The sequence below is a fragment of the Neltuma alba genome, unplaced genomic scaffold, assembly GCF_004799145.2.
Source record: "Neltuma alba isolate B1F8T4 unplaced genomic scaffold, ASM479914v2 tig00002649_pilon, whole genome shotgun sequence".
In the NCBI taxonomy this organism is placed as follows: Eukaryota; Viridiplantae; Streptophyta; class Magnoliopsida; order Fabales; family Fabaceae; genus Neltuma; species Neltuma alba.
The window spans coordinates 1,774-13,916 of record NW_021632953.1 but is presented as its reverse complement, the minus strand read 5'-3'; the positions used below and the strand labels follow the sequence as shown (position 1 = coordinate 13,916).

The 12,143-nt window shown below is 35.0% G+C and overlaps 2 protein-coding genes across 3 annotated transcripts; one reads left to right on the top strand and one right to left on the bottom strand.

Moving 5' to 3' along the window:
• The first annotated feature begins 518 nt into the window (after positions 1–518).
• LOC114734808 (V-type proton ATPase subunit G1-like) lies at positions 519–1,742 on the top strand. The gene is made up of 3 exons (XM_028922455.1): positions 519–619; positions 825–925; positions 1,599–1,742. Exons 1-3 carry the CDS (start codon positions 532–534, stop codon positions 1,740–1,742), a joined length of 333 nt encoding a protein of 110 aa, XP_028778288.1. The 5' UTR covers positions 519–531.
• Positions 1,743–2,617: 875 nt separating this feature from the next.
• On the bottom strand, positions 2,618–11,354 carry LOC114734824 (probable tRNA N6-adenosine threonylcarbamoyltransferase, mitochondrial). 2 transcript variants are annotated; one of them, XM_028922477.1, is made up of 13 exons: positions 11,023–11,354; positions 10,644–10,688; positions 9,430–9,504; positions 8,739–8,835; positions 8,029–8,119; positions 7,787–7,836; positions 6,620–6,810; positions 5,201–5,286; positions 4,758–4,833; positions 4,483–4,566; positions 4,281–4,395; positions 3,598–3,686; positions 2,618–3,068 (listed from the first exon to the last, which is right to left on the bottom strand). In XM_028922477.1, the coding sequence occupies exons 1-13, from the start codon at positions 11,281–11,283 to the stop codon at positions 2,943–2,945; spliced, it is 1,386 nt and encodes a 461-aa protein (XP_028778310.1). In that variant the 5' UTR covers positions 11,284–11,354; the 3' UTR covers positions 2,618–2,942. The 2 variants fall into 2 exon arrangements, with proteins under 2 accessions (XP_028778310.1, XP_028778318.1); XM_028922485.1 differs by lacking the exon at positions 2,618–3,068 and adding an exon at positions 4,073–4,173 and having other exon boundaries at positions 3,604–3,686.
• Positions 11,355–12,143: the final 789 nt, after the last annotated feature.

Genomic DNA, 12,143 nt, shown 5'->3' with positions numbered 1-12,143 from the left:
CATTTTGAAGCGGAAATGTTATTAAAGAGTTCAACTAAATATAGCATTTGACTTGGTACATAACAAAGCCAGTCATAATCCCCTCACGTAGGAGTGTTTGGAGGACAATCTTCAACAAACTAACACGCCCATCATCCTTCTTACCATTATCGCCCATCTTGGCATAACCAGCCTTTTTTTCATTCAGGTAACGAAATCACATCCCCTTTTACTGTTTTTTTTCCCCCAGTTAGTTTCTCTCTTTTCAAGATCCAACTTTTCATTGTTCTTCCATATTTGATTTAATCCCTTTCTTGGCCAGGTAAAGTTGAATCAGTCCATTATTACAAATTCTGGATTCTCATCCACCAAATTGCTCAAGTAGCTGTCTGGAAATTTCATTGCTAGGAATCATGCTTCGAATAAAACAGCTCAAATTGCTTAATATGATAAAGACTGATATTTGGAAATTTCATTGTTGATTTCCTAGGTTCTGTTACTAATTATATGCTGGATCGCATTGTCATGTTTATGACGTGTTTTTCAGGTACCATGGATCCCTTTAGAGGACAAGGAGGAATTCAGATGCTGTTAACCGCAGAACAAGAAGCTCAACACATCGTTTCTAATGCAAGAAGCTGTGAGATCCAATGGCTTTTATCACGCAATCTTAAAGTTTCATTTCTTATCAGTTGACTCGATTCATGCCACAGTTGGTATTTTTCATTCAAATATTCAGAAATATTGTGCTTGTCATGAATCAGAATCACAATCTGTATAGTTTCTTTTCCTTTTCTCTGGCTAATTAATGTCATGCATACTACATGTTTGTGTTAACTCTCCAGTGAGAACTCAAAGATTGAAGCAGGCAAAAGAGGAAGCCGAGAGAGAATCAGCCATGTACAAATCCCAGCTGGAAAATGAATACCAAAAGAGTCTTTCAGAGGTATTGTCTATATATAAAACGTTAAAACTGTAGCAGCCATACCATCACCAAGATATAAGCAATGCAACTCATTCTGAGTTTCCAGCGGACGCACAAAAGTTTTCTTTTTTTAAAAAAAAAAACTATTCTGCATATTTTATTTGAGTAGGCAAACCCTAAAAACTCAGGATTCACCAGTTGATCTTTCAAAATAATGGATTTGAATAATCTCTTCATCCTTTTTCTTATTTTCTTTCTTCTCATTCCATCCCTACCATGGAGTCCAAAAAATGAATGGTTGAGATTCAATATTTTATAAAACCATTTTTTTTCAATCTCCAGGTAGTCTATAGTTGTAAACTATCCACTGTATATTTTTATATATATAACTTATTTTTTTTATTTTTATGTAATATTACAATCATAATTTTTATAAGTTATTAAATCTCAACCGTTCATTTGGTAATCTAATGGTAAAAATGAGGCGAGCAGAAAGGAAAGGAGAAAAAAAAGAATGACGAGAGGGTCCAAATGCCAGAATAGAGTGATGGATTAAAAGAATGTGTGATGAGCTTTATACCTGAGAACTTAATGATTTTTTAGTACGTAATGCTACATAAGCATAAGAGTTCAGTATCTGAATCATTATTTCCCGTTTTTATTTTATTTTTTCTGCTTGCTTATGGTTCTATAGACTAGTGGGAACTCTGGATCCAATGTGAAAAGACTTGAAGAAGAGACTGATGCTAAGATCAATACTCTAAAAGCATCAGCTTCAAAGGTCTCTGCAGAAATCGTTGACATGTTGCTCAACCATATTACTTCTATCAAAGTCTAATGCCCTACAAGGTCAGTAAATTGACGAGTTCTTTCGGTCACATAGTTTTTTTCAGCAAAAGTATGTGAAAGTTTTAAAAGTAAAAGATGTGACAGTATAATTTCGAAACAAATTCAAAGAATATCAATGTAATCTGCTTTTATGCTAGTACGCCTGAATGGTTTATGATATCTAATTCAATACAAAAACTTGATTGCTTCAAGAATATCAATATAATTAAATAGCAGATATAATGTCTATAGGCTTATAGAGTCCAAAATGATGCAGCAAGACATACCAATTATAAAACCCCAGATCAAAGAATCTATATCTAAAACACTGCATGAAGATCAATAGAAGATCATTTGAGAATGAGTTACGTTTTGAGTAAATGTTTCTTTTAAAATAAAAAGCCTGATGCATATAAAACGCATAAATTGTATTATTCATTTGACAGTTCTTCCATTTACTAATTCCTTGTAGATTCTAATAGAATGCATGAAGTTCCCTAACCACCTAACCAATTCTCTTGACATCCCTCATCACCATGTAACGGTTTGTGTTTTCTTATGATTCAGAGATTGATGAAGAAGCCAATAGAAGGAGTCGCCTACAATAAAAGCAACAAAGCTATTGAAATTCACTTCCAGAAGCATTTGCTATTTCACTAATATGGTGTGTTGTTTGGACAGAAAGACCAGATTAGAGGGTTTTCTTTCATCATAATTCTTAGTAATATCAATCTCCATTTTTGTTTTTAAATACTCTACTTAAAGGTTATAGTTCTATAATTAACTGTCAGTTCCAGCGCCAATCATGGAGCCACATGCATTGATCTGGCCTTTGTATCGGTTTATAAGTTGAGCAGCAGAGAATGACAAAGCTAGCTATATAAATTCTATAGCAGAAAAGAACTTTAACTTCAATAGATAACAAAACGTTGTTACATATACACTTTTTCAGACTAAAATCAATATATCAACTCAATATCTATAATACAACACTATTCATAAATTACAAATAATGCAACTCATTTCTCAAACTTACTGAGACCCATATTTAGTTTTATAAGCAAGTTAATATTTTCATGTTTGGTCTCACTAACTCAGTCCTAGATCCATTCCAATGACTAGGTCTCACTATCTTTCCAAATCTGAATGATTCTATAATTTTTCTTTCACAAAGAGGAGAGAAGCAAAATAGATGCTGATGTAATGATTATTATCGTGACGTTGCTTGTATCAAAGATGTCAGAGATGGATGAATACGGGCTCTCTTTACAGAGGGAGCTTCACTTCTTCCTTCTGCATACTCTTCCCCTAATGGCCACCGTGGGCGTACATCATACTGCAATGGGTACCAAAATGTAAATTTTAGCTGCTACTCAAATGTCAAACACTATAAGTCAAATCTTATGCATTGAATGTGACTATATGTCAAACTCTTGTCTCATCTTTGCATCAACCAATCTTTTTCATGTTTCTCTCTAATACATTATCTGCACTTATTTTTATAAATTATATCTGGATTGACAAAACACAAGCATAACAATGCCTATTCAAGCTGAGAGGAATCGCCAAATGCACAATTTACCCGCTACTAGAACCAAAAAAAAAAGGATTTTGAGAATAAAAAAATTTTTTATCTCATTGTTTTAACCAAAAAAACAAAAAAAGATAAAAACTGTTGAACAATGGTTAGAATAATGTGACAGAAACTGCAAGGGAGAATGGGAGGAAGTTGGCTGACATAGCACCTTTTTAAGTCAAATTAGATTGTCATTAGATTAATATATTGTTTAGCATCATGACATCTTACTCAAAATTATGAGTTCCAATAGATCAGTCCACGTAATGTCACTGTTTGCAAAACTTACCACAAAGTCTTCAGGTTCTTGTGGAGGAGGAGGAGGGTCATATCTTCCCATGCGAAAGTGCTCAATGCCAGTCCAAGCAACCATTACCCCTAGTCAGTTCAAGAGCAAGGTGTGGGTTATAACCAACAAATCCGCACACCTCTCTGAGAAAGATCAAGAATATTAATAAACAAAACTAAATCTTCTCAACCGAACTAGTTTGCCAAAGAAAGTTCCATTTCATAGGTTTTGTCTCGGGAAATAAGACCACTTTCTTTTCTTTTCTATTCCCGCTTTTCCTTTTGACAATCTCCATTATATCTTTATAAACAATGTTCAACAATGTTAATTTAAAGGTCATTTTCTATGTTCAAAATCACTTTGTTTTTGTTTTCCAATTTATTTCAATTCATTCTCTGTACCAAACAAGTCCGGGATTCTAGAAGATAATTATAATTTTAATTCTTGACAAATAGATGGATGCTCAATCTAATACCCCAATCATCAAAATGCTGCAAGATTGCCCTTCCACCCCATTCTCATGAGTTGTCAGTGTCCAGTAAACAAAAATACTCCAAGTCAACAAACAGGGAGACACTGCAAGCATTTTAATGATTGAGACTAAAATGTAAAAGAATATTGGCTAAGACCAAATTGAAAATTTACATATCTGTTGATAACTAAAACTGGAAATAAGTTATTACCATTGTCAGTACAAAGGCCGGGAGGAGGGCATACTAGTTGTAGGCCATTCTTCTTTACAACCATATCAAGCCGAGACCTAACATATTGATTTGATGCAACACCTCCTGAGACTACCTGCAATTAAAAGTATAAAAATGAACGGCATTCCACTTTTTCAGTTAACCATTAACAAAAAATTAAATGCACTGACATTGCAACTACCAAGTATTTTAAAGAAGGCTCCATCTTCAACGCCCATTGTATTGCTCGTTCACATCTTTCCTCAAGATGTAATACTGCAACCCGCTGCTTGACATGCAGCAAAAGCCAATTGATAAGGCATATATGAAGCTAAACCATCTAAGTTGATGGGACGTAAAAAAGAAGGAAATTGTAAAAGCGATATCACAGATACTGAAGTCAATTAACTAGAATCAATCAGAAGGAAAAGGTATTTGTATTTTACATTGCATAACCTATAAAACATGAAAACTAACCTGAAAGGAAGCAGCAATATCAGCTCTAGAAACTCGGTCCTCATTACTTGCAGAAGAAATGGGAATTTTAGCATCACTGTCCATGGCCCATGTTATAAGTAAGTGGAGAGTCTATTTTACTTTACTTTACTAGATACTTCCTTAAATGCAATGATTAAATCATGTAATATTTACTCATCTGTTAAAAACCAAGACTCTGATAAGTAATATTCGAGTCAAAGCGATTATATAGAACAAAACATAAATACTACATATGTAAAATACTCAAAGCAATCAGTCCATCGCAACAGAAAGGACTTGTACTAGGACAGCTCAAAACCACACGGTCCAGAATGCCATGTAACAAAATTAAGTAGAAAACACATGCTAAGCCTTAGTCCATCATACTTTTGTTTCCATTACAGAAAAGATATCGATAATTGCACCTTGAAATATTTACATACATTTTTTTAGATTCAATCGCTAGCCTCACTTGGGTTTTCAGGCCAGCGTATGAGAAGTTGCAATCTTTGTGATGCTTCATTGGAACCTAGAAACATGGCAGTAACAAATTTAAGTGACCACAGGTAAGCCATGGGCACAGTAATTTCTTAAAACGATCAACAATCAGCTATTTACACATCAATCAATTAATAGTGAGTGAAGAAAGTAGCTTCAAGCATCTGTTATCTACCATATACAGATATGGCCAAGACTTTGTGTAGCTTTCTTACACTTGACAATAAGATGTTGCGAGCTACACAACAAGTTTACCATATATGTCTTTGTGCACATGCGTGTTCTTTATTTATAGTGGAAACTGAACTATTCATTAAATAGAAGGTAACCTCTTATGCTACTCACTAAAAAACGAAAGCAAACAGGTGTAGAAACTGTCACCTTAACATATTACATGAGATTGTGTTTTCCCAATATAACAACCCCAAAACATCTCAACACTCTCTAATCATGCACTTCTGGATAAATTTTAATTAAAAAAAAAAGATAAAATTTTAGGGAAAAAAAAGGTGGGTTGCAAAAGAGGCCTAATGGCCATTGTCATTAACAATTATGGGAATATCTATCATGTCCAAGAACATACACAAGAAGAATGCAAATAAGACATGCAGGAGAAGAATGGAACACATGGCAACCAATTTGCATATTGTTGGGGTATTTCCAGAAAAGATGAAAGAACAAGAGGGAAAAGGGAGAGATTAGGAAGAAAGGGGAATTCAGAGGAAGAGGGAACAGAGGAGAGAGTTGATAAAACTGAATATACTTCTATTATTCAGAATGCAACATATAGTCTGATTACAATAGACCTCCTAAGCTTCTATTACTAACCCTATATGCATGGGGTATCTGCATTGCCAATTATGAGCTAAAGGAGCCTTATGTCTCATTGGACCTTATGTGATTTTGCTGAATCATCACCGCCAATTCACTATGGCTTTGTAGCTGCAAGTGCTGGGGACCCAGAGACCATGCAAGCTGAAGGATGTATCGCCCATAGCTCAGCCTTTGCGATACTCCCATGGTCAATGTTGTGGCAGACTGCAGGAATCCAGCTCACTTCATTGTCTCCTGGATAAGTTAGTCACTCCCACGCTCCTACCTATATTCCCAATCTGTCCTTCCAGCTCACCATTAATATTCCTATCCCTCATATTCTTCCTTGCATAAACCATGCCCATTCATTATTTTCCTTGGCCCTCTTATTCATTCTCTAATAAAAATGACGTTAAATGTCAAGTCCATGATACATGCTTATAATGCTTTCATTAGAGAACTGGATAATAAGGATATAAATAATTGCATAGAAGTCTACTACTGGAGTAAATTCTCCATGCATACCATGGGTCATAAACTACAGAACTTACAGAAAAACTAACTGATTCTGCATTACCCTCACGGGCAAGCTCCTCTAGAGCAGGACCACCACTCCTCCTCATATCAAGTCCCAGCCATTTAGCTATTTTGTCATATGCCTCCCCAATAGCATCATCTATGGTAGTACCAAGTTGTATGTATTGCCCAAGATCACGAGCAAGTATGAGTAGATTGTGCCCTCCTAGGAATTGCAGAGAATATTTGCCATTAACAGAGCATATCAACGAAGACAATAGAATATATTCAATAGTGGCTGTGTCCCCAGGGGAAAAAAAAAAAGAAAGAAAAGAAAAAAAAGGCTAGGCATTGACTGGACTAATGAGAAAATATGTCACAAGAACCATCTCTGTTACAAGGAAACGTCTTTCATGTCATTGCTAATGGGAAAAAAATGGCTAGCTCTAATCTGCTAACTATAACCTCTTTGGACTAACTTCTTCAAGGGGAGAAGCTGCATTTCCTCCCCCAGATTATTTTGAGATTTTGTGTTTGGCCTAGTTTGCTGATAAAAAAGTTGCTTCTGAGTGAATTCCCTGCCCCATGAAAGAAACAGAAAGTTGAAGTTTCTCTTTGAATGAAGATAACACAGTTTTCTATTTTTCAAAAGACAAATAAAATTCTATATTCTAACTCAAACTCATTAGTTATCTTGTAGCCCTTACCAGTTAGATGATCCTTTTCCATTCACATTTGCTCTTTTACCCTTACTATTCATTTTAGATTTAAATGTTTGACATGATTATTGTGATATTATATTCTTTCTTATATCACTTCATAATCTCTGTACCTTAAAAGGAGTTAGTCTTTGGCTATTGACTTAGGGAAATCTTTGGTGCGCCTAAAACAAGAAAAAAAAGGGAATAGAACTGAATAAAAACTAACCACATATTAAAGAAATTTATCCATCGGTGGGCCAAATATGTCGATACCATATAGAGTTCATTCAGTTTATGCATCATCAAAACTTGATTCATGGCCCGTGTGCTACTTTACCATGCAGCCCTTATTAGCATTAATCTAAGATGACCACATCATTAACTTGAACTAAGATCATTGATGTCATGATCAAAGTAAGAACAAAAAAAATGAGAAGCGTAAGTCTAAGGAAGAAAATTACCATGATAAATAAATTTACCACGACAGAAAAGAATTATTACCAGAAATGAGTAGGGCCATGAATGGAAACTGCAAATCTCGCTCAATTAACCTAAAAAGAATAAATATGTATGTCTCAGAGAAAAATAATATTTTCCCATCTAAAATTGACAAGAAGAAAACTTCTGAAGCATATTAGAATGTAAAAGCTAAGTTCTCAATTCAAGCATTGTAAATTGCAAGTATACATCATCATGCATAGAGCAATAAACTAAATGCTAATACAAAGCCATTATACCTTTACCTGGCCACTAGAGCATGAGCTTCCATGTGATGTATGCCAATAATTGGCAAATTAAATGCTCCAGCAACTCTCCTTGCTTTTTGCACGCCCACTACATCATGCAAGAGGTAGACCAAAGGAATTCATGATTTATAGCACGAATTTCTCCTAAAACTCAGGAATGACCAAATAGCAAAGTTATGATGCCAGTTCTAGAATTGTCAAGGGCTGTATTGACTGACGTTGCTTGAAGTCTGAAGAACTTGCCAACTTCTTTGCATTACTTAGCATGCAGTGCCCAATTGGTAGCATATTTCTCTGCTAAAAGTTAATACACAAACACGCAAACAAAAGGTAGTATCTAGTGTCTTAACATTCATTTTGTTAATCTCCTCATTTAAAAAATTTTGGCAACATAGTATGTCTGACCTGCATTTTAATTATCATGTTTTCACAATGATAGACTCTTTTCTTGTAGGAGGTATCTTATTTCTAACTAGCCCCTTCATCAAACTCAATAGGATGTAAATTCACATACATTGAAATTAAATTCTATCATGTATTACCGTGAAGACACAGCTTGAGCAAGGACTATAAGTAACAGCAATGAGAGAAGGAAATGATTCTCAGTCAAATGAGCTTTACCAAGTGCTATGTTTCTTAATTCTTATCTTTTTACAGGAAGAAATAGAATGTAAAAAGAAATATGCTGAAATAACATCATGTCTTACCACGAAGGCAGAGACTTAAACCAGGACCAATAGTAACAGCAACTGCAGAGAGATCCTTCTCAACCAAATGAGCCCTATCAAGAGCTTCTTGGACAACCTGTAATGCGTAATCTGAACACTTAGTCCTGGAGCCTTAAAGTAACACAATGACTACCTTTCATTCTTCATAACTAGATTTGGGGAACTGCCACTGGACCCAAAAATGGTCACTAGGTAGACCAAGACAATTGAGTGCTTTGAACAGAATATTCACAAAAGAAGGAAAATATGAACTCATACAGGTTACTAATGGGAAAGTGTGGTTATACAAGGCTTGTATAGTTGTACTATGCGAGAAAAGCAAGGATATCTCTCCCCTAACACATCAGAGATGTTCAAACAGGGATATAAGCCAGAAAGTCAACACATGTGGGGACAGAGAACCACAAATCACGGCCTTCATAGAATCAAATCATTGATCCATGATCACTGCTGTTAGCCTCATTATTGTTGAGTCTGCACATTTATTCACTGCCATGATTCTTTCAATTCATTGAGGTAAACAAGGTACATTGACAAACAGAATAAGAATGAGAAAAGGCCTTCTCTTTTTCTCACTCCCTTGTGCTTTTAATATTTCTGTTAACTTCCATTTTACGATAAATTAACCACATATTTAACAGACTCAAATACAAGTAAAGGAATAATATACCTGATCAATTACTTCTGAGTGAGCTTCTTCTGCCATTTTTGGAGCAACACCTCCATATTTTACAAGCAGATCAGCCTTCATTTGGTAAACAAGTCAGATACAAACAGATGCCTATAAGCAGGAAAAAAACGATAATATAAAACACATCACATAAAACCAAGTGGCAAATAAGAATAAAACTTATGCCTGCCCATATTTCTAGGGATTGTTAGTACCAACAAACTTTAGCAGTATGCGTAACATTCATAGCAGTGATGCGAGACTATTTTCCTTCCATTTAGATTTGCAATTTTTTGACACCACACTTTTACTTGATGAGCAGATGTGGAGTGATGTTTTTGGTGGAAAATATGACATAGAAGCTTGAATGATATCATCACGATTTATACAAACTAGATCCAGTAATTTTAACTAACAGTATAATTCTTAAGTCCATGATTAGTGCAAGAAAGTGACCTAAGCTAACATTTATAAAAATCAATGTAATTTCATTTTTCTCTTCGATGAAATCAAACACTTAACCTAAAACTTTTTCTTCAGATCATTGTGCATAGTGAAGAAGCAAATAGCATAGAGTACAATACTCACCACAATAAATTACCTTGGTGGAATTCTGTTATAAAGTAAAAAAAACAAGACCTTCACATTCCCCTAGCTCATACTTATACTAGGGAGTAGTCACAGGTTAATAATTCTGTTACATTCTGTTAATTGACAATGATAACAGCTTTGAAGTAAATCTTATTCAAAGGTCAACTAGCCCATTTATTCATCTAACTAATTATTTATACGTATCAATTATATCACCCCACTCATACACACACAAAAACGCCGAAGCAGCCTACTACTATAACTGCTGAGATAGCACCCTCCCCCGTCCAGGCACAATTTATAGTCCCCCTTATCTGGGTGCAATTTATATTGCCATCACTTTCATCCGATACTATAGCTACTCACAGAAGCTTTGCTCTCGTTGACCAGCTGGAAAAATTGCACCCCAAAAACAAGCATGCATGTTGATCATTCATCAAAGAGCGCTATTCACTAGAGTTTACGTCAATCCATAATGTCTTATCCATTCCTTGCTGACTAGAGGAAAAATCAAATTACCATTTTTTCCATTTGAAAAGGATCCTGAATTTAAAATAGCAGATATGGCAAAAGGAAGAATTCTCATAGTAAAGACAACAAAACTAGGTGAGTTTATGCAATACCTGAGAAGATATCACCTGGCTCAGGATTTCACCATTGCTCCTCACCTACACAACAGAAACCATAAATTTACAATAGAAAGATACATAAACAACACCAAATAAAACACTATCACGCTAGTGAATCCAAGCCAAAAGAAGACGGATAAACTACATTTCCCCGTTGAACTAAAACGTAATTACAAAATTGGCATATCTACTCTGATGTATGACAGAAAATACCCACGAAGTTAGGCCTCTGCCATTAGTTTCAACTAAAATTAACATTTTTTCAGTAACAAGTTACCTTTTAGAATTGAGTACCAATTTGAGTGATTAAGGCTTAGTTTGAGGGAGCAAACACAGTTTATCCAAAGGAGGGGGGAAAAAACCGAACACTTACAACGGCGGCGGCAGTGTCGTCGCAGCTAGTTTCAATACCCAGAACGACTAAATCGCCGTCGTGCTTTGAAACGTCGTGGGAAGTCAAATGGGAAGGTGATGAGGAGGAAAGGCGGGCTATACGGGAAGAGGAATTATTGAGCGAAGAAGCGGGAAGTGACCATTTCGGTGTAAGCTGGGTTCTTTGAAAATTGATTATTGCTCTGAAAATAGAAGGTTTGGGGAGAAAATTTAGGCGGGAAAATGCAGACGGAGCTGCCATTTTGGAGAAGGATGGCACCTGTCAACAGTATGATGAATGTGGTACTGAAGAAGTCTGGCTCCCGATAGCACCCCCCGTTTGGCTGAGGCGCGAGGGATGATGAGCTGATGACGACGGTGGATACTTTATATTTATGAAATTTTATGAAATTTATGAAAATAAGACAAGTCCATGCTTAAAGCTTAATCCTTTAAATTTTATTTTATAAATTTAACTTAATATGCATTTTTGTCAATCAAGATTGACAATTTAATTTTAGTCTAATTTCATATATATAAATACACACACTATCCAATTTACCTTTGGTTGCTGCAAAAGCTAGGTCCTCCCAACGCCTGCCTTTCCTGTTGAACAAAAGCCTAGTATCATTTCCAATGTCTCTAAAAGGATGATTATCGGAACTAGTTTCGATACTCATCACTTTGATAAACACCCTTTGCTCATCAGATCTGAATCGTTCATATCTCATTTGGATAGTCTGAATTTGATTTTTTTTTTTTACTTTTATTTGTTCAAAGTAATTATTTTCATATATATATATAATCTAAAATAAATATAATCTCATAACTATCATTTTTTTCAAAAAAATATTTTTTATATTTAAAAATATTTAATTAAAGATTTTAAATTCGGATTATCTAAATAAGATATAAACGGTCCAGATCTAATGAGCTTAGAGTGCTCACCAGATGATGAGTACTGAAATTAGTTCTGAAGATTATCAGTGCAACCAGGTAAAAGCAAATTAATATCTTCAATACAATCAAAGTAAATAATGAATTTCCTAAGTCCTCTAGCCCCCTTTTTTTAAATATAAAAAAAAAAAAAAACTTCACATTGAATCAAAACATAGTAACAAG